General features: G+C 36.2%; 5 protein-coding genes across 6 annotated transcripts; 2 read left to right on the forward strand and 3 right to left on the reverse strand.

Moving 5' to 3' along the window:
- Positions 1-150: 150 nt before the first annotated feature.
- On the reverse strand, positions 151-5,010 carry LOC114534515. The gene is made up of 14 exons (XM_028555970.1): positions 4,920-5,010; positions 4,410-4,545; positions 3,963-4,078; positions 3,629-3,837; positions 3,349-3,535; positions 3,142-3,230; positions 2,993-3,065; positions 2,690-2,914; positions 2,381-2,422; positions 2,150-2,284; positions 1,343-1,415; positions 1,214-1,262; positions 962-1,043; positions 151-865 (listed from the first exon to the last, which is right to left on the reverse strand). The coding sequence occupies exons 1-14, from the start codon at positions 4,971-4,973 to the stop codon at positions 326-328; spliced, it is 2,010 nt and encodes a 669-aa protein (XP_028411771.1). The 5' UTR covers positions 4,974-5,010; the 3' UTR covers positions 151-325.
- A 35-nt stretch (positions 5,011-5,045) lies between these two features.
- On the reverse strand, positions 5,046-8,231 carry LOC114534517 (phosphopantothenoylcysteine decarboxylase-like). 2 transcript variants are annotated; one of them, XM_028555973.1, is made up of 7 exons: positions 8,056-8,231; positions 7,490-7,620; positions 7,215-7,310; positions 7,075-7,113; positions 6,426-6,515; positions 6,129-6,297; positions 5,046-5,567 (listed from the first exon to the last, which is right to left on the reverse strand). In XM_028555973.1, the coding sequence occupies exons 2-7, from the start codon at positions 7,562-7,564 to the stop codon at positions 5,503-5,505; spliced, it is 534 nt and encodes a 177-aa protein (XP_028411774.1). In that variant the 5' UTR covers positions 7,565-7,620; positions 8,056-8,231; the 3' UTR covers positions 5,046-5,502. The 2 variants fall into 2 exon arrangements, with proteins under 2 accessions (XP_028411774.1, XP_028411773.1); XM_028555972.1 differs by lacking the exon at positions 7,490-7,620.
- Positions 8,232-8,469: 238 nt separating this feature from the next.
- On the reverse strand, positions 8,470-9,874 carry LOC114534507 (probable ribosome biogenesis protein RLP24). Its single transcript, XM_028555961.1, has 6 exons — positions 9,711-9,874; positions 9,221-9,334; positions 9,050-9,122; positions 8,869-8,932; positions 8,714-8,796; positions 8,470-8,613 (listed from the first exon to the last, which is right to left on the reverse strand). Exons 1-6 carry the CDS (start codon positions 9,789-9,791, stop codon positions 8,540-8,542), a joined length of 489 nt encoding a protein of 162 aa, XP_028411762.1. The 5' UTR covers positions 9,792-9,874; the 3' UTR covers positions 8,470-8,539.
- A 1,530-nt stretch (positions 9,875-11,404) lies between these two features.
- LOC114534555 (eukaryotic translation initiation factor 3 subunit J-like) lies at positions 11,405-15,099 on the forward strand. The gene is made up of 10 exons (XM_028556018.1): positions 11,405-11,556; positions 11,776-11,861; positions 12,306-12,360; positions 12,532-12,674; positions 12,808-12,851; positions 12,971-13,014; positions 13,363-13,478; positions 13,551-13,608; positions 13,677-13,750; positions 13,889-15,099. Exons 1-10 carry the CDS (start codon positions 11,544-11,546, stop codon positions 14,006-14,008), a joined length of 753 nt encoding a protein of 250 aa, XP_028411819.1. The 5' UTR covers positions 11,405-11,543; the 3' UTR covers positions 14,009-15,099.
- A 1,519-nt stretch (positions 15,100-16,618) lies between these two features.
- On the forward strand, positions 16,619-21,923 carry LOC114534554. The gene is made up of 7 exons (XM_028556017.1): positions 16,619-16,691; positions 17,258-17,380; positions 17,502-17,679; positions 17,929-18,176; positions 18,763-19,059; positions 20,170-20,313; positions 21,098-21,923. The coding sequence occupies exons 1-7, from the start codon at positions 16,625-16,627 to the stop codon at positions 21,577-21,579; spliced, it is 1,539 nt and encodes a 512-aa protein (XP_028411818.1). The 5' UTR covers positions 16,619-16,624; the 3' UTR covers positions 21,580-21,923.
- Positions 21,924-27,346: the final 5,423 nt, after the last annotated feature.

A 27,346-nucleotide genomic window follows, 5' to 3' on the forward strand; every position in this document is an offset into this window, starting at 1 on the left:
CCAGCGCCCCTGAGCGTTGTAAATCTCTCCCCAATGATGCTGTAAAGATGATCGATAGAGATTAACTTTTTCCATCGTCAGTGATCAAAACAATTCTGGCGTCACTGACAAGTAGGCATGGTTAAGAATCATTTAAGACGAAGAGGCATCTGTAAAAGTTTATTTTTACATGCATACATGCTACTACATAATGTTTTTTTTTCAAACCAATAATCAAGTCCAACTGTACCAGGAAAAACAACATTGCTGTATACTAATCATAATATGAATACTCGTTCCTTATACTATAAGCTTCTAAGTAAAAATCAAATGGAAAAAGTTTTGATCAACGGACGAGAATGTATCCCATTGCTCTAGCGTTCTTATCTCCGTTGTCTGCTCCACATTTACCAACGTTACCAGCAGTGTTAAGAGGAGCTTGGTTGAAACCACAATATGGAAAAACACCATCACCTCCAAGGCCGATGAAAGAGTCGGGGGAATTACACTCATTTTGGTTATTTGCGGCTAAGCCCAACCGAACTCTTACATAACTTGGGTCAAAATACACATTAAATCCTTGCTTATTGCAATGGTGCTGTAAAGATGACGCAACAATGAGCTGCTTCCATTGTGAGCGACTAATGTGAGTTTGACGATAATTACCATCTGCGATCAGATGATACAAGGACCTTGCCGGGTACCAGAAAGAGAAGGCTCTGAGTTGACCACCATATTTCATCGCGACACAAATTTCATTGAATGAAGTTTTCCAATATGTTGATCCTTTATATTGTCTGTTGTCAAAACCTCCGTTTCTTCCATAGTCATTGTCATTGAAAGTGTTCTTGTTCGACCAATAACCGGAGCTGTATCTGAAAGTGCTCTAAAATAGATACGAATTAAAATTATCCTTCAGCCTTCCCTTAAGCCTGTGATAGTATAAGCTGTATAACACCGCATAATCTAGGGTTATTCTTACCTGGCTCCCATCAATTTTCATCACCATCGTCCATCCTCCACCAGAACAGCCTGAGACTGACGACATTTGACAGTAGACGATGCTAAAACAATTATTGAATTTGGTTTTCGCATGATGAGTTTGTCGTACATTGCAGTAAATGACAACTGAACTTTGGCTAGATAATTTTTCATACCATGCTTAACTTCATTTAAAATTTTGTCGATTCATTAAAATGGACACAAAGCAAGCACCTATATTTAGTTAATATACCTTTGACTCAATATTTGTTTGCATGATCCATGAGTCAGCACTTTTACATCTTCGAAGGCAATAGAATACACATTAGAATATATACAATAGGTAATAAGTATTAACAAAAAGATTCCGTAAATATCTTACCTTTCGTCACGTTTGTAACTTTGTTGTTAATCACCTGTTTGAAACTTTCAAGTCTACCAATAACATCTTTAATCTTTCAACAAGAAAGAGTATAAGTAATTTAGCTTGTAGGTACACCACGTACTTACAAGCTAATTGTAATTCAGGTAATGTAATTGTATTCAGGTAATTGCACTGATGAAGGCCCGGGTTAACGGACCGAAAGCTTTGCAGTGTTAAATACTTACGTGGTGTACCTACAAGCTAAATTACTTATCGATTGTCACCATGCAAACATACAATAATACTAAGAAAGAGTATGGTGCAATATTCAGTTTTAATGTACAATCTTCGTGCATTGGCCTAAATCTACTCACGCGATTGGTCAAAATCGATCACGTGGTTTCTTGTTGCCTGGCGACAGATCATGGGAATCATAATTTATTCGCAAAAACCCATGAAAATCGTGGTTTATTTGCAATAACCCTTGAAAATCATGGTTTATTCATGATCCAGATTCAAAATCATGATCCAACGAAGCTTGGATCTTCAATGCAGAAATCAATGAACTCAGATTGTATATTTAAAGCGTTAGAGACTTTATTTTCGTATTTTGTTAACAAATAAACACAATGTTTGGCTGCTGCGATTAGCTTTATTATCTACAGACCTCACGCTGCTAGGCAGTCGCTGTATAATACGCAGTTAGGCATAACAAAATCCGAGTTAGGAATACCTAACGTCAGTAACGTGTAACAATATATAAATGAATTAAATCTCGTTTAGAGCTAGCATATAAGCATCATTATATTTTTCAACTAAACTTACATCTTTCCGAGTCGCCAAAGCGCCCCATTTAGTTTTTTCCTTGAGATACAACTTGCTGTCATCAGATCGGTATGAGAGGAGGCCTTCAATCTTTGGCAGTTTATTCATTGATCGAGAATCTTTGACCACTGCAACCTGTATAATTTTTTGAAAACCACATGTGAACGAACAAAAAGTCACATGCAAGAACGACCGAAAAAATCAAGTTCTAGCTATTAGCTATTCATTTACCCCATCATTAATAGTAACATCTTCAAGATGAGAACACAGACCCTATATAAGCAATAGAAATAACCGTGTATACAAATACTTTTATTTTAATAAACCGGCAAATAGTGGCAATGAAAAAAGAATGTTCATCGCGATCATTGGTTGTAAAAATTTGACCAACGTAACGAATGATAATTTGTGATAATTTTAAAGAATCTGTAAAATTCGCATTGATATGCTCCTAGATAAGACACATTTTAACACAAACTGAGAAGAGGAGGGTGAAACAACTAATCCACAACTTTGCATTCTTAAATTCACTGATCTCACCTTTTTTCTTACTCCATCTTCCACATGCCATATTTCCAGTTTTCCAGCATCATTCGTTTCTTTAAACTCCATGCATTTTTTCCAAACACGTTTTGGTAAAGATGAACGAATCCAAAACCAAACTGTGATATTGTCCTCTTCCTTCAAAACCGTTCCACCATTGATTGCTTGACATCTTGGAGCACAGTAATCCTTTTTACTGTCAGGACCAAAACAAGCACAACACTGAAATGGAAAATATTTCAATTTTGAAATGTTGTAAATATTCTTCGACTTGTTGGAAAATTCTTTTATCGTATGTACCTTTCCGTGATCACAACCAATAAATGATGTTTGATTGTCTTGAATCCCGGAACGTTCCGACACAACACTGTAACTGCATAAGAAAGCATGGCAACAAAAGAGTTGATAATCAAGTTTGGTTTGGCCGTAGTAATGGTTTGAATAATCACCTGTATGAACCTGATCTGTCGATATGAAAGTTAAAAAGATAGGCAAATCCTTTTGGGCAGGCTTTTTTAAAACATTTGTTCATTTTATCCTAAAAAAAAGTTTTCTCTTCATCATTTTAGTCTGAAAAAGCACGTTTGGGTGGCTAGAGTTAACCAGTGTGATTAAAATAATAAAACTAAACAAAATATAAAATGATGGTTGCACACCCATCCAAGTCCTGTTGAAATATCAGCCCCAAATCGCGAACATTTGAATTTTCTTGTCGCTATCTTTCCAGTCATGAGCTCTTTAACGTAGGCAATATCACCAATGCCTGGATATCGATGACTGCATCCTCCTTTGTTGGACATGAGAAGTTTTGAAAGAAGACGAGGGGATTTGAAACGATAATACCTATGCAAATAATAAATGAGGGCAAAACTGTAAATGGTTACTTTGAGAGGTGGACTGTCAAATATCAAGGAAAACAGCAATCAACAAACATACCAATGTGCACGTGTATCACGAAAATTTTTACTTGTGGAAATCTGAACTCGAAAATCCAAGATTTCTTGATCTCCAAATGCACTTGACCACATTGGCTTACCGTGGGGGTGGATGAAAGACGCTTTTGAAGGAATGGCCCAGGTTTCTGGCGTGTCTTTGACGCCAATCAACAGGAACCCCCCACCGTCTGTTTCAACATCGCACCATGACTTAATAAAATGGATTTTGGTTAAAGACATGAAACTCTATCCATAAAAGTCTACGTTTGAAGTTTATTTGCGCGTTTATATTGGTTAGAAATCAGTGCAGCCTAAAATCGGATTATTTCATCAACCTTTTGTGGACCATTTCGTGTCTGAATCCAATAAACTCCACTTTCCGCTTTTGGAACATTGTCGATAACATCAGAACAATCCTTCGCTGGATCAAAATAATTGCCATACGAATGACCTAAAATTTGCGTGTTAAATAGTCATGTCGGAGCATAGGTAGCCCAACAATCAGGTTTTTGATGAAACAAGACACTCTAGCCAGTCTCAATATATTTTGACCACACGCTATATATACATATTATATTATGTAATTATAACTATATACGTGACCCGAGTGACGTACGTAATGCAGCGCGCGGTCAAAATATATTGAGACTGGCAAGAGTGTCTTGTTTCATCAAAAACCTGATTATTGGGCGACCTATGGTCGGAATCTGTATTTGCATAGTCATAATATTTGTTTATATAGCAAGCAGTGATTGGCAAATAGTGGAATTAACAGTGATTACCATTGATCATTTCCCACTGAAATTTTCCATCGTGTTGAACACAAGCCAGGATTTTATCATCATCATTGTAATCTTTCACAACCACAAACTTTCCTCGTTTCTTTTTTGTGCAAATACCAGGATCGTATGGGTTCACCTGTTTTGTCGGATGTATGTAATTTGCGCATGCCACAAGTTGGGGAGATCAAAAGAGCTATTGTGCATTTGCTTTGACCAGTTTTACAGCAAGTCCTCAGCTAATCTTCCCAACAATACCCTATTCTATATGTATTCAGACGATGCTATATTTTCGCTTGTAGCAGTTTCGCAAAGTGCAAAGCTAGTAATTTTTTTAATTCCTACAATATAATAAGAGACCGATGCCACAGTCTAACGGACTTGTTAAGTCGTAACAAAATAATTTCACGTACATGAATATAATTCGCTTTACTATGTAATACAATAGTATTTTAATATAAACAATTTAACATAACCTTTCCTTGCTTGTACATATAAAATGTGCATACTTACGGCACAGAGGGTTGTAACCAATGCTAAAGCTAGCAATGCTGAGAACAACCTCATTTTTCTTTCGCTTCTTTAAAAAAATGTGTTCACTCTTTGGAAATCCAACCTCAAATGAAGACAATTAACTATGGTGGCGCATTTACATTGGAAGAGTTTGTTTCACTTTATTGCTGAAGGAAGACCATCATTTTGACATGATTTTGCATATAAATCAACACGATATACATAAAGACATGTATTTTTTACTTTTTGTCGACTACAAGATCTTTTTTCTAAGTGAATAGTTAAAATATGAATATATCAGCATACTCGTGGAAAAATGAAGTGTTTTTGGAAAAGGAATATAGGAAAATCGTCTGTTGAAGTCACTTCGCTTTGCCTCTTGGCATCTATTATTTACATTTGCATGTGAATGCGAGTTTGTTGAGGGCATTACTTGACGATGTAACACGATCCGATATTTAATTTCCTTCATCACAAATCATAAACGACAAGGAACAAAAATCAACACACTGTATTTATCATACATCTCGATTTCAGACCAATTCCTTATAGATGTGAAAACCTGGAATCGAGTTCTCCTTTTTTATCGTCCCAGCGCTTTACGGATTGTATCTACAATCGTTGACACCTCAGCCATAGCACCGATGCCTAAATATGAACATTACAGCATAGTTAGATATGCTGCAAGCCAGCTCTTAGCCTCTAGTTCCGCCTGCCCAGAACATTAAGCCTCAAGGGTACTTAGCCTTGGTTAGCATATTTGAGTTGGGTGACTATGAAATTTGGTTTGTTATCGCAATTTTAGATACAGAATGATGTTTCGTCAATATTATATACTTAGGGAAATGCACCATGCTTTTTAATTTATTAAATTTTAAATGTCTCGAAGAGAGGGCAAGATGGAGAATTTCAAGTTGCAGCGAAAATTTCGGTCATTTGTAAGACAGTAGGAGTTCATGTTAAATGTTTACATTGCATATTTCTGGGTGAAACATTGATAGCATTTTAGTTATTGTAGGCGGAACAATGTGCGTTTAAATCAGTTTTTGGTCCTAGGACTAAAAACCCATGCTGGGCTACCAATGACTGTTGAGAAACCTTTGTCAGTTCACCGAAAAAATATAATGAATCGTAATAGTCAAGAAATCTAGAAATTTCTAAGGAAATTTCCTTAGAAATGGAAACCCTGAATGTCAGTAGACACCTCACCACAATCTCCACACGCTAGAGTTTTCGAGACTGGAGGTATTTGAATATATTTCAAACTCTTGAGCTTTTCCCGATGTTCTCGTGTCAGCGGATGCTGCCACATGTGGGTATTCATAGCTGGACAGTAGAACACCGGTTTGACTGGGTCCCAAGCCCTCGCTACACTCGTCTGAAAACAACAAGTAGCCAGACACGAGATTAATAAATGAGAAACTCTATGATCTCGACTCGATTACAAAACATAAAATTTATGTAAGTTCCTTTAAAATTGGGAACTGATTCTCTTGGGGAACTTACTAGTAAGTTATCACATAACCCATGAGAAAGTTTTGCCATCGTATTAGCATCAAGTGGTGCGATAAGAAATAACTCTGCCCATCTTCTTAACTAAAAGTATATTGCAACTAATTATATGTGACGCGATCTGATTGGCTGAGCTAGTTACAGTATATCAGCTCATATACGGTGAGCAGTGAATTCAGTAAGAATTTGTGGTGAGAATTTTATAAGTTTGCCTATATTATTATAAAGTTTTCGGTATATTATAAAACAATTATGCTATTTGCTCTTTCTTGTCAAAATCTCCCAGCTTTCTCTCTTTGGCTCTCAGCTCATATACGACTTAAACTCATGATATAATTGTTAAATTGTGGATATTAATAACGCTTATCATAACATTTTATAGTCTGTGTTATGGATGTGGTGAACGATAAACAGAAAACAGTTTTTCCTACAAAAGTGACCCAAGATATGACAGAGAATATTTTGCCCTATTGGCATGACAAGGTGTGTATATAGATAGTTTGCTCTATGGGAATAATGCAAGATATGACAGTGCAAGGTATAGTTCCTCTTTGAAGGATGGATTAAGGTTCATTCATATGGGTACATGTCTTGGATATGTGAATGGCCAGATGTTAGTTAAGTTAGAATATTATCCTCACACCTCAATATGAAGAACAGAATCACCAATCTTTTTCCATGTCTGTACAATTTTGAAAGAACCCCATATAAATCAAAATGAAAGATGATCTCAATACAAACTGGACTGATTAGCTGTGGCCTGTATATTAGGTATACACAAACCTCCCACTCGTCCTTATCTTCATAGATTTGAACAGGAATGGAATTTCGGTCAAAGAAGTGAAATGAATTCTGAGTCGCCACAATCTTTACATGAACCTTTTGCACAATATATTTTCATATTATATGTACATATTATATTATACAATTTATAGAAGTGTTAAGCAAGGCACTTACTATAGGGAAGACGGAGGGGGGGGGGGTGTTAGTAGTGTTTTGTTCCAAGAATTTACAAAGGACTGCATTATATAGGGACTCATTCTAGGATTAATACCCACTACTGCTAAATTCTGGCTCTTTCGAGATATATGAGCAAATCGAAGTATCAACAATAGACTCCAATTGCAGATCATGTCAGAGTTCCCTAAATATTGAGAAAGCACCTGACATCCATGATGAATGTTTGACACTACCAAATAAAAAAATACAGTTGTCAGACACTAGCATTCTTTATGGCCTATCAGAATAACTCTGGACACAGCCAGAGTTAGCTCATTTTAAAAAAAAATCAACAGAAATACTTTTTAAATTAATTACTTGAAAATATCTATTGTAAGTACTGAAAAACAAAATTTTCAACACAAATTTTCATATTTTGCCAACTGGGACCAAAAAATCAACCAATGAGCTTCAAAGTTTTTGGCCAACAAGAAGTCAGGATTTTGCATATGATCAGCAGAAATCGACCAATCAGAAAAGTCCGTATTCACCGCTCGCGTAACCCACGCACAATCCACGAATTACAATCGTAATAATTATTATAAACTCATAAACAAAAGCTCGTACTTTCGAAGTAAATATTCGGTTGTACAAATTAAACGTAAATAAAAGGAAAGCGTATAACCTTTGGTATTTTTTGCAGTTTTTCGACAAGAATTGGAAGCTTTATGACCGCTACACTACCAGTAACCCCAACAAGAATATTTATAACTTCATCGCTGGTATTTTCGGTCGCCATATTATGGTGGATCCCAGTCTTCCTGTTGCCTGCGCTGTCACGGCAACTCTGGGGAATCATTTTGACATGTAAGTTTTTCAGTATTTTTTTAGTTTTCATTATTATATATGCATATTTTTATCTAGGATTAGGGACTACTAGAAAATAATAGACTTTTATTAAGATGCCTAGTTACACTACAGTTATACTGTGTAAATGTTACATGTAATGAGGGGAGGTGAGGTGGGTGTGGGATGGGCTGACCCCTTTCATCATCTAACAGGGTAATGGATAAAGACAAGATTCGATACACATCAATGCTTGTGTTTTGAAAAACATTTATTACTTTGCATCTAGACTGTATTTACAAAATCCATCATAATAATGAACATTAATCCTCTGTCTCCATTTGCTCGACATCTTTCATGACTTGTGAGATCTTTTGGCTGGCAGATTTCTTCAGAGCTGTGAGAAATTTGACATTTTAGTTTTGGTAAAACAAAACTATATTGACAACTGCTGGCCACAGATACTGCATGAAATTTAAAAATAAAGAAATATTCACCTGGCTTTGGTTTTATTAGATTGATATTTGTCTCAACTTCCTTCAGATCAGCTTCATCAGAAAGCTTCTTGCTTGCCTTTAATCTGATAAGACATAACAATTTTAATTTTCAAATTTAACTAAATCAAACTCTGAACTCAGATTGGCTTCTTTACCTGTTTCGGATGAACTGTTTCTGACGCTTCTCTTGTATTTCTGAGATTCTCTTCATAGCAGTGACTATTTGAATACAGGTTAAAAAAATTAGAGCTCCATAATTAAAATCACTCCAGTAATACGCCCAACTCTATTATCTGACATAAAATGAACACAACTTATATTTGTTGAAAACCCAACCTGTCTGCCTAACATTTTCATTTGTATATCGAACTGGAACATCCCTCTTCTTTTCAAAGTCAAATGTTGAATCCTACAAAATCAACATTCACACATGTTTGCTAATAAATACAGCACCACAGGCACTTTATACAGACTTTTACAGTCTTAACAAAAATTCACTCTACTCACAACAGCCAGTTCTTTGCCTGCAGCTTTTCTGAATGCTTTCGTCCATCTGACCTTTCTTGGATTTCGTTTTCTCTTAAAGGCTTTGTGGCATTTTGCTCGGCAGAACCGGAACACCTGTCAAAAACCCATTCAGTTCAACCTCAATTATGGTCTTTCAAATACTTTCCTCAATTATGGAAGCCATCCTTTCTTTCTCTATGTATGCCCAAAGTTACTTTCATTGTAAGGGTCTGAATAATATGACCCATTGCACCACATCCATCACAAATGAAGCAACATTAAAGTTTCTTCAATCAATTTTGTAAAGTTATGAAAAGGTTTGCAAACAAAATGGTTATGTATTTCAAGGATCACCATGACATACACAGTCACACAGATATTCTAAATAACTCTTAGTTCGTAGTCTTTAAACCTTACTTTATATGAATATTTCTTGAATTCTCATAGTATAAAACTCCTAAAGGATTTTAAAACAAATTCTCAAACATACCTTGCAATCATTTCGCACGAACGCTATGCCGTGACCAGGCCAAACAGTCGATGAACAAAAGTAACATTTTTCTAAACGCATTTTGTGATTATTTTGAAGAAAATTTCACCAAAATATTTATATTCAACCATGTGAAATTTTCTAAAATGGAAAAGGAATGACGCCTGCGCACAGTAGAATATATCGGTCAGCGGTATGGTTAAAAAATACTTGGCTAAATTTTATTTCATTTGACCATAAAAATGCTGCAAATTTTGTCAAAATTCTTCGGATAATGAAAGTTTGTTATTGTAGTACAAATGAGCACTACAGATAGTTGTTATGTTCGTGATTTTAAATTCTAAAAAACGTCTGAAATTCTTGCATTTTTCATATGCAATTTTACAAATGGCGGAAGTCATTTGAGCCAACGCACATAGTCAAGCGGTTGCCTCGATAAACTCGACCCAGTGCCCTCAATGCAACGTCATCTCACGCCGATCACGATACAACGTGTTTTGGTATCAAAGTGGCTAGATTTTAAGCAAATCTACGGGAATATCTACGTTTTTTCGGCTGAAAATATCGATTTCGTTCCTACGTGCTAGCATTCAAAATGGCGGACGCTGCTGACGAATACGAGGAATATAATTGCGACGAAAGCGTGCACGCTGGTTCACATTCGAGAAAGGGAAAGTCGAAGAAAGAAGCCGATCAAAATAAACATCAACATGGCTATCCTGGACATGAAAGGAAAATTGCAGACAAGATTGGAAACGCCGAGGATAAACGAAAAGAGGAACGAAAGAGCAACACGGACAAATGAGACTTGGAAAGTTAGAGCTTTAGGAATGGACAAAACAAGGCAACGCTGTTTAAAAGGTCATTTGGTCAAAGGCTAAATAGGACCTTATAATTTGTGACTGGATATTTGCCTTATTGAAGAACTTTGCAACTGCTCAATTTTATTTTAAAAATGCAATCATCAATTATCTATTAGGAATCTATAAATAATTATTATTATATGATATGTTGTTTTCTTGTTTCAATAATAAACAAATTGATTGTATTTAAATGATCGCTCATGTGAAGACTGCGGTTTAATGACGTTGGCTAATGATCAGTTTAGTTTGTGACATGAAAATGCAGTCGATACATAATATATACGCGTCCCGTATTATCAAAATATCAAACTGTTAACCCCTAATTATAAATGTTGATAGTGGTCTAGGAAAAAAAAGTAAAAACACAATGTTTGCTCGTTAATTTCACATTAATTTGAATGATTTCAATCTAACATGGACACAAACACAATGGATTAATACGCTGCACTTAAGGGGAAATAGCTTCTAGATCAACAGTTAGTCAACCGTGAGAAAAGTAATTGTTTTTCAAGTTCAAGAAAATTTGCATATTCTAATGATTTAAAAACAGACGAAATATAATTCTTAGATATGTAAATTTCAATTCTTCCTGCCGCAGCTGCATGTTATAATCCCACAGCATTATATCATGCCACTTGCACGGGCTGTGGCAGCTCTGAACCGTCTTGTATGATTCAATGAAAATATTGAAAAAGAAATTAAAAAAAATAGCAAAATCTGGGAAAAAATCACTGCTATAATTTGCAGGAAAAAAACACAGGAACATATCAAGCAAGGCTTTTCACATATATGTCATCTGTTGTGTATGTTTTAATGTACAACAAATGGTATAAAATAAGTCAAATTACTCAAATTATTTGGTCAATATTTTTGTCGCATTATGCGGCAAAAGAAATCCTGCCAAAGTTAGTCAATCGTCATCACTCGTCCCAGTTCATTGTTTGTCGCGCGCCTTCAACACATGTGAGTCATGGCGGATTGGGGTAAGCAAAAGTTTATTATTTTATAAAAAAAATCTGTTGTTTTCCCTAAAATTTGAATGAAAATCTGTGTTCCGTAAACGTTGATGGCCTGTGCTGTCCGTTTTTGGGAGACAAGGCTTTTGGGAACTTGAATGTTTTGTTGAAATTCGCTTCATTTTTATATAAAGAGGATGATAACATGGGAAGTACAAAATGGTGTACAATTTTGTTTATTTACAGACGACGAAGGCTTTGAGCCTGGTGAAATCGAGGAAAAGAAGGGCGATGCATGGGCAGGCGAAGATGAAGACGATGATGAATTGAAAGTACGAGAAATCTTATAATAGACGTTGCTATTTTAAGTGATATGATATGTTCAGATTATGTTCCAATATTTATATTTCACTATGATGCCACACTTGAGTTAATTACACGTTGCAAAATGTCATGCTAAGAAAATACCCTGAAATATAAGTTAAATGACTAATGTATGTTATTGTCTGCCACAGTAACCGGCACTCAGCCCAAATGATCTACTTGAAAAAGGTTACTGTGGCTTACAGCTGTATTTTGATGTGTGCTATTTTAATCCATAAAGTGGCAATGGATTAATACAATTTTTTTTCATGTGTGGTCTGTGAAAAGAAGAGTGTTTTCTGTATACTTCTAGCATTAAGAATTCCACATCTTTTCTTGATTATTTTTTGGTTGATCAACTGGCCTGGCTGTGACGCTCAGATTTTATAACCCAGATTTTTTTTAATTTTCAGGAAAATTGGGATGATGAGGAAGAGGAGAATGATAAACCGGCTGAAGGTCAAACAGGTTTGAAATATCTTTTGATGTATTTTATATAGACTTTTCCTATAAAAATAGCAATGTTTATTTACTTTATTATATCCTTTATGGGAGTGCATCTGACACCTTTCATTTTCGGGACCTAGCGATTTGCAAAACTATAATATACATTGTTTTGCTTCATCTGCATTGGTATAGAACCGAAAGCTGTAGTTGTGGTTAAAAAGAAAAAGTCGACAGTGAAACAAAAAATATTGGAGAAAGAGGAAAAAAGGAGAGAAGAAATGTTGAGAAAGGCTGAAATGAGAGAACAGGAAGGAGAAGATGAAGAAGATGACGAGGTGACTACAGTTAGAATATCAATGTGTATTACCTGCCAACTGCCTGTCACAGGCAAATTTTCACAAATACAATATTGGTGACAGAACAACAGCAACATTTATTTATGTACTATTTGCTCTCATTTTGATTCAGGAATCGATTTTTTCTTCGCTGGAAGATAAATTAGCAAAACAAAAGTATGCAAATTTCCATCTTTTTAACATTATAATCTCTTATATATTAATACAAATATACAATAATATATAGTTGACATGTAAGGATAATCAAGTTGTAATGATGTGTTCATTTTTTGCAGATTAGTAGAGGAGTCGGATTTACAGGTTGCAAAGGATTTATTTGGTAAGTACCAAGGATAGTTCGTCAATAGACCTTATGCATAATGATATAACAAGCTGTAACACCTACAGTGGGAAATTTTAAAGTTTGAATTTTTCGCTGTGACTACAAAAAACCAGAATTCCCTGCAGGCATCACAACTTGATGTGTCATTATGCATAAGGTCTATTGTCACAATAGAGCATATTCAAACATAATGACCAATTCATTAGTTATTAGTAAATATTTATCCCTTGCTCTGCAAAGTCTCATGATACATTCTGGGAAACTCATTGAAACTCTCATTTCATCTGTCTTTAAATTATTTCTGCAATTTGAATTTGCTCTGAATTCTGATGTGGTTTTTCTTAGGAGGTGATGCTCTTACTGAAGGAGGCAAAAAAACAATAGATACATTTAAACCTACAAGTAAAGAAGAATTTAGTGAATTAGCAAAAATGTTGACAGAAAAATTATCAGAATTTGAGGTAGGTCGGGGACTGTACTGTGAACGTGTTTCACAATCTAGTATATCTGTTTACAATGTGATTTTTTTACAGTCTTCTGTCGAATACCCAGGATTTTTAGAAGTTTTATTAAGAGACCTTGCAAGTGGAAGTAAGTATGGGAGTTGACTTGTTTGTAAATTTGACTGACATTTCTAAGAACAATACAATATTGTTTAGTGGAAGTGGAAGATGTTAAAAAGCTAGCAAATGCTTTAAATGCCTTAGCGACAGAAAAACAAAAAGCCCAAAAGGTATTTTTAATGGCATCAGTTATAAATTCTAGTGTATAATACATTGAAACCACTTCAGTTATTTCTTGGAATTTCTAAATCATTTCTTGGAATAATCAGTGACTTCTTGGAATTTCTAAATTTAATTGTTTTTGTCAGCCTGTTAAAGGCAAGAAAAAGGGCCGAAAAGCTGTGTTGGGTGGAAGTGTCAAAGGAACCAAGGGTGTTGATGTAGAAGATTATTCAACATATAGAGATGAATTTGATGATTTCATGTAGCGAATATACAGATATATAGTGATATATTTTTCATGGAAACAAGAATATGACATTGGAGAGGGTTCCCGGCCAATATTTATTACGAATGGTCATGCATTCCTAGAAATGTACCGTAAATCCTCCAATACGGGTAACTCTAATACAACTACCCCTGCCACGCCCTTTTTCTCCAGGGGCCAGTTGTATCAAAGCTGGATAGCGCTATCCACCGTATAGTAAAATCGCCCGTTGTTGGGTATAACTTTGTATTGAATTTAAATCTTAGTATTCCTAAATTGAGGAACCTCTTATATTATTGCTATTCAAGCATTTTGTGAAGGTTTACGGTGGATAGCCCTATTCGGCTTTCACACAACCGGCTCCAGATCATTCCTCCCTATATATAATAGAAAAATATTTCTCAAAGTTAGACTAGTTGAAAATTCATGATATTAGTTAGATACGTCTCAATTAACTCAAATAAGTCCCAAAAACTGGCAGGTGAGGGGTAGTTGATTATTGAGGATTTTGGTATTAAATGTCAAAGGTGATGTCCAGTCGTGTTTTGGGCGTCGGTTCTGCTCGCCGTAACCAATGCATGTCCGGCGAATGTAAAAGTTGCCTCAATTCTTGCCCTAATTCACAAATGATTTTTTGGACACGAACTCTACCTCGTATTTAGTTAAACCCATAGCGAACCAGTTATGTGTGAGGTACGCATGCATTTGATATGTAAACAAACGTGTAAACTAAGTGTTTGTTTACATTACGACTGGACATTACCTTTATAAGTTGAAGAGTCAGCATACATGGTTTGTGAATAATTATTAGGGAATTTGACAATTGACTGATGTGGTCAATAGAAAACAATTATAGAAAAAGTTGAACAATAATTGAATGTATTCGTTTATGAGCAAGGAGTACTACTAATCCAGATAATTTGTATTTATGCTTGGATTAGGATCAGATATTATTTTAGGTAATAATTTCATGTCCGGAATCCACGAATATAATCCTTGATTCTAATCCTTGGGCAGGTTGTATCAAGCCCGTTTAGCTTAAACGGTGGTTAAGTTCAAAATAGCATGCAAGCATGTCTATCGTTTTATTCAACAAGCAAACAAAATGTTTTTAAGCTTAATACAAAGATAGCCTAGTGTTTACAACTACATGCATATGTAATATGAATTCAAGTTGACTCATTCAAGAGAGATGTAAGAGTGTTGTTTAATTTTGATATAACCGGCCCTTTTAGTATGGTAGTTGGGTAAGGGTTAGGGCCTGGTTCAGGATTAAAAGTTAAGATTATATTCGTGGACTCTGGAGTCTTGACATGAAATTAGGACCTTATTTAAGATCAAGGGCAAGGACGTTAAAGGCGATGTGAGAATGGCGAAAAAAAATGCCCTCTTTTATGGCCACGCACAGCTTAATCATATATATATTTCCACATGAATATATTACTAGGGGTCTATACAATATTCACGTTTTTGCAATTCAGTAATACTTTTAAAATTGATAGTATGGAAGTTGCAGGAAGCAGTTCGCCTTCCGGCCAAAATTCTTTACACGCACACCGCTTGACTTGTGTTTACAATTGATCTGCAAAAATCAGTCCTATTTTTTTCAGATCATTGCTGTTTACATCAGACTTGTTTCACGATGGAAGATGTTTTCAATATTTTTTGTTTTTTCGAGTTTTCTCTTTCATCGCTATAAGCATGGGTTGAATTTGATAGAAAACCCGGAAGTCTCGAAAAAAACAACCCAACTCGATCGTAAAACGTGAAATATATAATCTTCGAGTTCCTCACCTGTGGGGTGCTCTATGATTATCACTTTCAATATTTGTATAAACGATAGTAATCGTAAGCGTAGCGACTATTGCTGTTCGCAGCGCCACTGACGTTATTATATAGTAAGATAAATTGAAGAGATAATAGTTGTATATTCACTATATTGTCCTTAAATATTATCTATTCCTAATCGAATACCGTTTTTTGACGGTCATATATTATGACAGATTGAGCGCTTGCAGGTTATGTGGTGTCGAAATTAAAAATCGTCATAGGAAAATATGTCTGTTATATTGTACTTGTTTGCTCTTGATAAACAAACTTCACAAGCACTTATACAAATAAATGAGAGAATTGTCATTATGAAGATATTTTAAAATTCAAACATTCATTTTGAATGCAAAAATCACAGATATAAACCAAGTTACCAAAGTGGGTAATTATAACATACTCAGATTGAGTTTTTGAGGCTCTGCACAGCCTAAATCAACAAATTTTGACGCTCATCGATATAGAAATCCGAAAAAGTAGACCTTATCAACAAACCAATATTAGCAGCGCAATTTCGGAAGTCGTTCAAAAAGCCGATTTCCCCATAGTGGTATAAGAACGGCGTTTAAATTTTTAATTATGAAAATGTCGGCAAAAACGTTTTAAATGCTGTATCTTAATTTACCAGTTGACATTGTGGCAACTCTTGGCAAACTTAAAACTCCGAAAACGAAAACCGCTTAACCTCGTTTTTATCAAGTATACTATTATTTTTTTTCCACAGTTGGCTGTTTCCTTCTTGTTATTGTGAGGCATTCAAAGTTCAGTCGCGAGACGTGTTCAAGTTCAAATGGATTTCTCAAAAGAAAACGTTGATTTTCTTGCTGTTTTGGTGTTTTTCTTGTTCATGGAAAAAGGTAAATAGCATTGTATATAGTTTGTATTCCAATGAGTTTCGACGTGTTTATGTCTGATGTTCTGGAAATAGGTGTTCTAGCCTATATACGCGGTAATACAGCTATTGTAATGTAGAATACTACCTACACTAGACCACCACGTTTGAGATATCTTTCTCAGGTAGTTCAGACACAAACCACGACAGCTTATTGTAGAATACTACCTACACTACACCACCACGTTAAAGATATCTTTCTCAGGTAGTTCAGACACAAACCACGACAGTTTATTGGAAAATACTACCTACACTAGACCACCACGTTTGAGATATCTTTCTCAGGTGGTTCAGACACAAACCACGACAGTTCATTCAGTAGAATACTACCTACACTAGACCACCACGTTTAAGATATCTTTCTCAGGTAGTTCAGACACAAACCACGACAGTTTATTGTAGAATACTACCTACACTAGACCACCACGTTTGAGATATCTTTCTCAGCCTCGGGTAGTTTAGACACAAACCTCGACAGTCTATTGTAGAACTTCCTACCTTTACTGGACTTGATCTTACTTTCATTTGTAGCCATTGTGCTTTCATGTGAATTACCATCGGGAAAAATTTCACCATGTGGCGATAAATTCAGTTGTCCGAAAACTTGCTGTCAAAATGGGAAAACTCGACCCAATTGCTACTTCCAAAATAACGGTAGGAATTAAATTTTGTTTAAAATACTGTCATTTTTATTTACGGAAGAAACATCTTTTCATATGTGCCGTGTATACAGAAATTCAACTAAAAGGCCTAACATTCATTTGCACTTCAATAGCCTACGGTGTTATTCAGCACAACAACGGGTTATGTATGAAATTGAAAGATGATTCCTACCAGAATAACAACCATCTCATTTGGTCTCGCGACTGCACCTCAAAAAATGCATTCTTTCTGGTTTCAAACGATCATCCGATCTTCCATATTGCTTCTGGAATGTGTATCTTGCCAAACGGGTACGTTTTGGGCAGAGATGCATGATTTTTAGTAAAGAAATGACAGGCCACTTTGCAAAGCCAATCAGAGTGCCTAAATATTTAATACTTCATGTAAAATTGTAAATAATGTACTTTTCACCTGAAGCAGTCAAAATTTATGCATTCTGATTTGGTTACTGAAAACGTAATTTGGTCTGAAACGAAATTCCCCGCCCCCTTGTTCACTAGCTCAGCTTTAGCCAATAAATACCTTTACTCATTTTGTAGACGCTTGAGTAACCCAAAAGATAAAGCTCTCGTTCTTAAAAGCGCTCATTCAAATAAGGATTCCTGCAACGCAGGCACTGTGAGTTATCGTCCGACGAAAAATGGCAACCTGGAATATTTCTACCTCGGTCGGTCGCTAAGAGTGTGCATAGGAAGTAAATCCGAAGGAGGTCCGAAAGAAAACGATCGTGTTTACATCTTGGAAAAAGCTTGTGATGGTTTGAATTGCTCAGAAGCAGTCAGCTATGGTTAGTTTCGGGAAAGTTTTTTTGCTTTTTAAAGAACTACATCGTAGGATATTGATTAAGACAAATCAGTGAGTCATTAGGTGCCAGTCATCCGCCCCCCCCCCCCTCTCCCCGCAAGGTACGCCCCCCTAACTTCTACAGATGTCCTTCATTCTCTTTGATATCATTTATTATACCCATATGTACTATCAAGCAGGTTGCTCAATTACTCAATAGTTCATAGTCATAATAGTATTTATACCAGGTGATCTGAAATGGCAGAGGGACCGGGACTAGCTGTCAACTAAAACTGATCAATTTCTCGCTTGAAACAACTTCATATCTCTTGGCTTTATTTTGGTTTCTAATTTATAAAGTTTTTACTGATAACTAAACATAATCGCAAAAGTTTCAACTAATTTCATAAAACACAACAAAAGATATAATCGATTAAATCCTGCAGAATGGTTTCTATTTCAACAACCATTCCGAGCGCTGATTGGCTGAAATACGAGCGCGAGATCACGTGGTACTTATTCATTCGAAATCAGGCAACCCTAGTGTCAAGTCCCAGTCTTCACGCAATTTTACCTCACTCATCTTTTAGTGAACCAACGCATGTTTTCCGAGGGAAAGAATGCCGACTTAAGATGTGAACCGTGCTCAACAATAAAGATAATTTGGGCAAATTTCGGTGTCATGCATACAAATAGTTATCCATACGTGATTTCCTCAAGTATCAAGAACTGTGTAACAACAACTGCAACCAGTGTGGTACAAGGAAAATGCGACGGAAAAACGCAATGCTTTTTCGCTGTCAAAGATGCTGATTTTTTGCAAACGAACTGTCGACGTAGAACGTTTCTACTCGTCCGCTACACTTGTCGTAAAGGAAAAATGCAAGGTATGATTTGCCCCGTCGTTTTCGACTATAAAGCGCCCGAGGCGCATGCTCATTTGGTGTGATTTGTCTTTGAAACTTCGGTTGTAAGCATAGTCGCTATTTAGAGCCAAGTTTTTTGATTCAAGTTAACTTTTGATTTTCAAGAGAACAAACAGAGTTGATTTACTTTTTTATTGCAAATCAGTAGATCTTAGAAAAAAGCGTTGGTTGCAAAATGTTATATTTCTAGAAAGACTTGCAGCTTACGAAGTTTGCAAATCTTGCATTTAATAATAATAATAATAATAATAATAAAAGTATTTCTATAGCGCACAACCAAATTGTGTTCTGTTCTAGGCGCTTTACAGTAAAATCTAATATTAAAACTATTAAAATATCTAAATCATTAACAAACCTAATAATATAAATGTTAAGACCAACGTCATACATTATTCAAAAATAAGTTAAAAAGATATGTTTTAAGATTTTTTTTAAAAACAGTAATTGATTTGCACATCCGAAGATTAATGGGTAATTCGTTCCACAATCGTGGTCCCGCGACACAAAATGATCTATCCCCAAATGTCTTCAGTCTAGAACAGGGAATCTGGAGCAATTCACAGTTATTTGATCGAAGTGAACGCTGCGAAGTATAATAATGCAAGAGTTCCTTCAAATACGGTGGAGCAAGGTCGTTCATAGCCTTATACACATGAAGGATAATTTTGAATTGGACACGATATTGGACTGGTAGCCAATGCAATTCAATAAGTACTGGTGTAATATGTTCCGATTTCCTAGTACCAGTTAATAGACGTGCTGCAGTATTTTGGACTCTCTGTAGCCTCTGGAGTAAATATTTTGATACACCATATAGCAGTGAGTTACAGTAATCCAATCTTGAAGTTATAAAAGCATGAATGATTATTTCAAGACAGTCCCGAGACAAATACTTCTTTATTTACTTTGGTTCAGCGAGTTAAAAAGTTAGCCATCCATCAAAGCAAGCTGCGCCAATTGTAATTCAATTACAGTCCTTAAGGTGATAATCAGTCCCTACTCATACCCCACTGAATTTTTGATGATTCAAAAATTTGGGTTTTTCTTAATGGGGGAACGTTGTTCACACAGGGATCCGACCACCGAGTGGAAAGCTGCCAAAATCATCCTTAGATGACAAGCTAGCCATTAACACCTTAAAAAATGTTTCAAAGATTAAAAATGAAGCGGATGATTCACAGAAAGTTGGCAACAACAGCGAAGACGCCACCACAGGTACGGAAACACACCAGATAAATTGTTCAGGGGGGAAGGCGGATGGCCAACAGGAGCCTAACCACAAAGTGGTAATTTAAAGATGAAAAGAGTCTTAGGTTCCCCCCCAAGAAAATTTCTTGGTATACATTTTGACTTGATTGCTCTCCATTTTAGAGAACACTTTTTGATGTTCTCCACCCAGCGTCGCAAGGCTTATTTAAAGTATATCATTGGTTTCTTCTGAACATGGTTATTTTGCTAATATTTACACTCAAAAGAGGGTACAATTATAGAATACCAGGGGCCGGTTGTATAAAAAGGTAGTTAACTTTTAACTATAGTTAGTGGCAGAATTGGCCAATCAGAATGATGTATTTTCTAGTTAACTACGAGTTTTATACAACCGGCCCCAGGCCAATAGTGCATTGTGTTAAAGATTTGTTAGAGGATGAGTTTTGGAATATAGAACTGCCGCGTTCATTAAAAAGAGAGTTTTTACTGTTTATTCTTGTTCTGTTAGAGTCCATCAAGTAACATAAGACAAGGTGTTTCTATATAGCATTCACTTTTATGAGTTGGGTTGACCGGGTATTCTATAGTTGCCCCCAAAAGAGCCTCGACTGGGGGCAAAAAGTAATTCGTGGGGGTATTGAGTATGGGGGGGGCATCTTGTGAAGAGTCCTCAAAGGCTCAAGCAGCCTGTCAACTTCCACATGGCAGCCAAGAAGCCTGTATGTTGTGGTAATATTTATAGTTCGTTCAGATTTGTCTCAGTTTTAAATTGTTATCTTGTATTTTTTAGATTCTACAAAATCTGATGATCAGGTTTCGCTGTATTTCTTTATCGCGATTGTATCGTCGGGTGTCGTCGTCGGAATCAATTTTCTGATCATTTTATTGGTCGGTTGCCGTCGATTGATAAACGGCAAGCCATCCAAAACTCGACAGGCAAACCCAGAACCAGAAGCTGGAGTACCAGGGACCACCGGGGCCACTTCAGCCCTCGGGGGATCCCACACACCCACCTCCCCGCGTTTCTCTGTCGAAACCGCCGTTTACGATGAACCGTCGAACGATAAGGTTGGAGAAATTGGGAGAAATTCATCGTATGAAAGCGTGGATGCAATCACGTTGACTCGAAGTGGCGCTGGCTACGAATTGCCACACAGAAGCTACATTAGGCAAAGTGAAGTAAGGTATGAAAACTGCTTGTTTAATGGCTACGCCGAACTTAATCAAATGAGAGATCAAGGAAATTACTACGCAGGCCTTAAACCAAATTGAAGACTAATTCTATACCCGGGGCCAGTTGTATAAAACCCTTCAACTACACTTTGCATAGTTAAATCCTAGTTAACTCAGAAATACACAACTCTGATTGGCAAATTCTGTCCTTACTACATTTAAAAGTTAACTAGTTTTTTATACAACTGCCCTCGGTCTATATTTCTCGAAATTTCACCAAAAATATACCTTTCCTTAATTAACTTAGGAAAACGCTTGAAGTTGCAGATATTCTATAAATATAAAACCCCGTTATCATTTGTAATGTTTGATGAGGTTTCCGTAGCGGACATCGTCTTTTGATGGAAGTAAACGAGCGAATAATCACAAAGCTCTGATGTATGTGGCAATACGTACCCTTATATGGACATCCTTAAAATTTTCACTGGTGGGAAAAATCTCACACAATGAAAAAGCATAAAAATCGAAAGTATAAAGCGGGACCTTAAGTTTAATCTGTAGAACCATAGTATAATGAAAGTCTGACGGCAAATAAACCCCGTTGTAAAATATCCGACTCCTTCGCACCGGCTTTTGTAAGATAATTATGGGTTACCAAATATCCCTTATATGGGCACTTACGTATCTGCAAATACTAATTCATTCAAATATTGCCTTGTTGATATTCTGATCTACGGAAACAGTTTAAAACAACGGAATGTACTGTGTGTATTTTAAAAGATCCGGTTTGTTTAGTTAAATCAGAGAGTTTGCCTTTGTTTACGATAGTCTTAGAAGCTGTTTATAGTCTGTTTATGTGTAATCTTGCTTACCCAAGACAAAGCGTGATTTGACGTATTGAAATGAGTGAGTAGGACATTGAAATGAGTAAATAGCAGAATCCTATAGCAGTATCGTAGCCGTCCGTATCAAGCGCAGGTTTTGCCTATAAATGCTAATTTTAATACACTTACCAAACAAGTGATACAGTGTCTTAATGCACAACTTCAACCATACCACCCATGATAATATATATCCCTGCATGTCCCTAGCTACCACCTGTCGTCCTCTCCTTCATGGCAGTGTGACGTATGTCCTCGTTAACCTCCAACCCTCCGTTTTTTTTTTGAAACCATAAAAAGTTACATAACATTTGATAAAATGAGATACCTCGACACATCCATGACGATTTGATACAATAGATCTTTGTTATTCCACAATTCGCGTAAATAAATCCAAAAAAGGCAGCATCGTAGTCAAGGAGGACAAGAGTTGTGCTACTTCTGAGTGAAATGCGAAATATTTCTGCCTTTTCCTTTGTGAAACGTGGGCACTCAAGAGGGAATAATATACTTCAAGTAGTCGCAATCCAAAGGAAACACGGGCGAAATATTTCGCATTTTATTAGTGAAATGGGCCCGTGAGATCAGGCTTGAAAGTTGTCGACGCCCCCATGTGCTTTTGTTATCCAAACGTTCTCACTAAAACCAAATCTCAGCGTGTAAGTGTTTGCACTTTGCAATACGCAAGATGGCGTATCAGTATTTGGAATATTGTTTATCTTTTTGAACTCGCCGCACCTGTCAGGTTACTTAGTAATTTAGTCATTATCTCGTATTGGTTACAACATGCCTAATATCTCTCTATGTGCGCCTTTTAAATAAAGTTTTGTAAACAGAAACAGATGCGTGCAGTTCATCATCATTTCATAATGAAACAACGACACGATATTGACAGATATCTGAGCTTGTATTAGTCAAGAGTTTGGGTTCTTTCTAGAAGCTTTTTTCCAAAATAAGTTGGCTTTTGTATCGCTACTATTCTTAATATGTTTAACAAATTCATTAACGATTTATATACAGCTTAACTATACTTGATAACTCGAACATTTCTAAATTGGTTTTCCAACGTGGAGCTCTGGTTGGATTCATCTCTTATATTGATTTAGTGCAACTATACAGGTGGAATTGTAAACTAAACTATTTTTTTTTATTTCGGAATAGTATTATTAGTTCTAAACTTCTTCCTAGAGGTCCAGTAAGGATCATCTTTTATTGATCCAGTGTTACTACAGGATGAAACCTAAATTAAACTAACTTTATTTATACTGGATAGCTCTATCAGTTCTATAAACTGTTCTTCCTAGAGGTCCAGTAAGGATAATCTCTTATTGACCCAGTGTTACTACAGGAGGAAATAGTAACACAAGATCAATAAGAGATGACCCTGAGGAAAAACAGTTAGGAACTGATAGAGCTATCAAGCATTATTAAATGAAGTTAATTTACTTCAGGCTCCCTCCTGTAGTAGCACTGAATTAATAGGAGACGATCCTTTTTGGGCCTTTACAATAGAACTCTATTCTGTAAAAACAACAGTCTACTCCTATACTGGACCTTCAAGAGGAATAGTTTTATCGGGCTATATTTACTTACGGTTATAAAAATGTCATTTTGGTAAATTTATGCTGTTTTGCCTTAAGAGCAATAAATAGGTCATTTCCCTCTGTTCTGAACATTGTGGAACAAGCAGTTAAGAGATTATTGATCATAGAGTTAATTTGGGCAAATGCCAAACGGTTTTATCAACTGGACAATTAAAATTATAGCTAAACTTTAATAGCGTTTTATATCATGCATGCACCCGTGGGAGATTATAAATATTTTGCTTTACTTGTTTTTTAGTTAGGAAAAACATACATTTTAAAGTTGAAAATAAGCCATATTGCTTCGCTGTTGTGATATACTGTATCTTCTGCAATTGTGTAATCTTAAATGATATGCATGATATAAAGTCCGCTATTAAAAATTGACAATTAAGTTCACGCCGACATAATGCCATGGAAACGATTTACGGGTAAAATATTACCAACTACTACAAATTATTTGTGTCAAAGATAGCCTGGTCTGGATGAAAGCCGTGCAAATTTAGTTCTGTTTTAGAAAGAACTTATTTTCAATTTCCGCGGCCGATTATAGCGACGATATAACTGAAAAAAGAACAGTATATAATTCAAGTACCCGCGCGCTCTGAAAATTACAGAAGAAATAGCTTACTATTAAAGGTAGGTTGAAGATGTATTTTCGATTAAATGTTTATTCAGTTAAAAATTAAACCATGCTTTCGAGGTTAAAAAGATGGCCGCCGTATGAACTTGTTCGTAAAGCTTCAAATTCATCATTCAAGCCCCGTTTACACTATACTCGATTTATTGGCACGGCACGGCTAAAATGGGTTACCGGGCTTATTTCATCTGTACTCGGCCTTTGTTTTGGTAGCCTGAATACTAATAAAACTGGGTACGGGTACCCATTTTAGCCGTACCGTGCCGATAAATTGAGTGTAGTGTAAACGGGGCTTCAATGCAAATTGAACAGAGACCATAGTATAATATTTTAGATCAAAACATATTTGCTAATGTTATGACTTTTAACAATCGGTTTTATAGCATTTCTAGCAATTCGGCTTTAAATTTTATGAGCATGATGAAATAAAGCATGTCTTACATTTTTATCGCAGTCTTTGTTCCCAAATTAGCCGTTTGAAATAATTTCCCATTTACAGAAATATACGACTTCCAAGCCGGGGTGTATAAATTTTTGCGGATGCAATCAAAGGGGGTTGTGACTTACAAATAGTTGAGTTTTTCTTTATTCACGATCAAGCGGAATGCTATTATAATGATGTTATCATGCAATCAATTTGACCGGACATAACTCATAAAAGTCTTTCTTGCATGCATGAATCTTTGAAAACAGAACTCGCTGGTTTAATTCTCAGAGTTAGAAGAATTCAGCCGTTCTGAAATTGTGCAAGAAAGATCCTCGGCTACGTCTTTAGCCATCAAAATCGCTTTTTGCCTGCCAAACGCAAGGAATATAGCTTTCAAAATTTTAAGGTCACTTTTTGCGAAAAAGACCAAGACAAAGTGACAGACGACAAACCCCGGTGGGGTTTTGTTGGTTCTTTAAAGAAATTTTTCATGTGGCAAGGAACGGTGTAGGCTAGCAAGTGTAGTTGTTTCTGGGGAGAATTTTATGTGGGCTGCTGGCCAGTTTGAAACCTCTTTTGTACCGAACAGGAAACTTTAGGTTGGAGAAGTCAGGAATGTTCTTTTGAGATCAAACCGCGCTAGTGGGTGTAGGTTTCACTTTTTAAACAAGCACTCGGTGTTTCAACAGTCCAAATTCCTCTGCGATGCTGGAGAGATATACGCGGTCTTTCGCTTCTGATAAGTGGTGTCCTTTGTGCCTCTCCCCCGCCCGGGAAATTTCTGTCACACGTTAATCGGACTTGTATAAATAACATGCTCCAGTTTAACTTATTAATTACTTACCTTTCGAGGTCAGTCGTCGTGGGATCTCTGTGGGAGGAGGAATGATATGATATAGCCATATAGGTTTCGATTACATTTCGACTAAATTCCGTGGTTTTTATCAGTAGTTTGTATACCCCGTCGATTTTTGAGTGTGTGGTTTACATACACTTAAATCGACAGGAAATACCTGGAAAAAGACCTTGTCTTATAATTATAGGGTGTCGAAGAGACGATGATGAGGCTTTCCTAATATGTAACCGAAAAATACTTTACTTGTGTGTATACATTATGAGTTTTTTTGTTCAGAATGACAGATGTTTCCTTTCCCAGCAATTTATCGCATCGTTAAACGCGAGACCTTGTCTTACCTACCCGAAAAGCAGCTATACAACCAACAATTATTTGTATTGTATCTCATTTGTAACACTTCAGAAAGTTAGGTGCATAATGAAGAACAGTTTGGAACAGATGGAGTGCAATAGGGCTGAATAAAAAAAAGTTTTCCCAACGCGCCATATCACATATGATATTAAACAATGAGATTCAAGAGATATCTAGTATTAATAAAGTTAGTTTAGCTTTTCTTGACGCACTTGACCAATCGAAGATATACTATCCTTACTTGGCCTTGATATAATCTTTAATTTACTGCCGTTAGAAAGAATAGAGCAATCAGTATTAGCCTATAGTTCAGCATTATTAATGTTATATAGTTATGTTTACGTTTCCGCCTGTAGTATTACACTTGATAAATAAGAGATGAGCCTTTCTGAACCTCTATGAAGAATAGTTTGGAACTGACAGAGCTATTCGATATAAATGAAGTTATTCTAAAATAAATACTGGATTAGTCATAAATAAGATATGATCTTATAGGCTGAAACTATAGTTTTCGATTGGAAAACAGAACTGTTTATGTTTGTTGTTTTATTCAAGGCATCATAGAGCAATGTAGGTCGTGTTTTCAAACAGTATTTTCCCCTTTCACAAGGAAGGGATGATTCCTTTTCCGTAGAGTGTTATAATGAGAACGGAGAGTAATAACGTTGCTTATCAACGCACTTTTGCCACCTGCAAAATTATTGATCTTCCTAATGAACCCCACATTATGACCTCTTTCAGACAGCCAGCAGGTTCTGCAGACTTCATGTGCAGCTCAATTTACACACGATACCTTTCATTCAATGGGACCACAACAGCAACCTCTAACGGTGTCCCCCGATGGCAATTCAGTCACCTCGCACAGACTGAGCACCAAAACACCAGTCTAGGCTCGCTTTTTGCGTTAGCAAGGGACTTTGAATCTAAAATCGTTGAGAAATTTTGTTTTTGATTTGATGGCTCAAGAGTCAAATAAGAATCTTGATCACATCGTAAAATCTAGCCTTTGTCGTGGCCTCTGAAAATCTCTGTATAAAATTTCCACTGCAATAAGTGACGCTGCAAAATGCCTTCAAAGTGAAAAATCAAGCTGTTCAAAAATTCTTCAGGTAGTTATAATACCTTCTG

This window comes from Dendronephthya gigantea, unplaced genomic scaffold (assembly GCF_004324835.1).
Source record: "Dendronephthya gigantea isolate DGI-Jeju-01 unplaced genomic scaffold, DenGig_1.0 000102F, whole genome shotgun sequence".
Lineage (NCBI taxonomy): Eukaryota > Metazoa > Cnidaria > Anthozoa > Malacalcyonacea > Nephtheidae > Dendronephthya > Dendronephthya gigantea.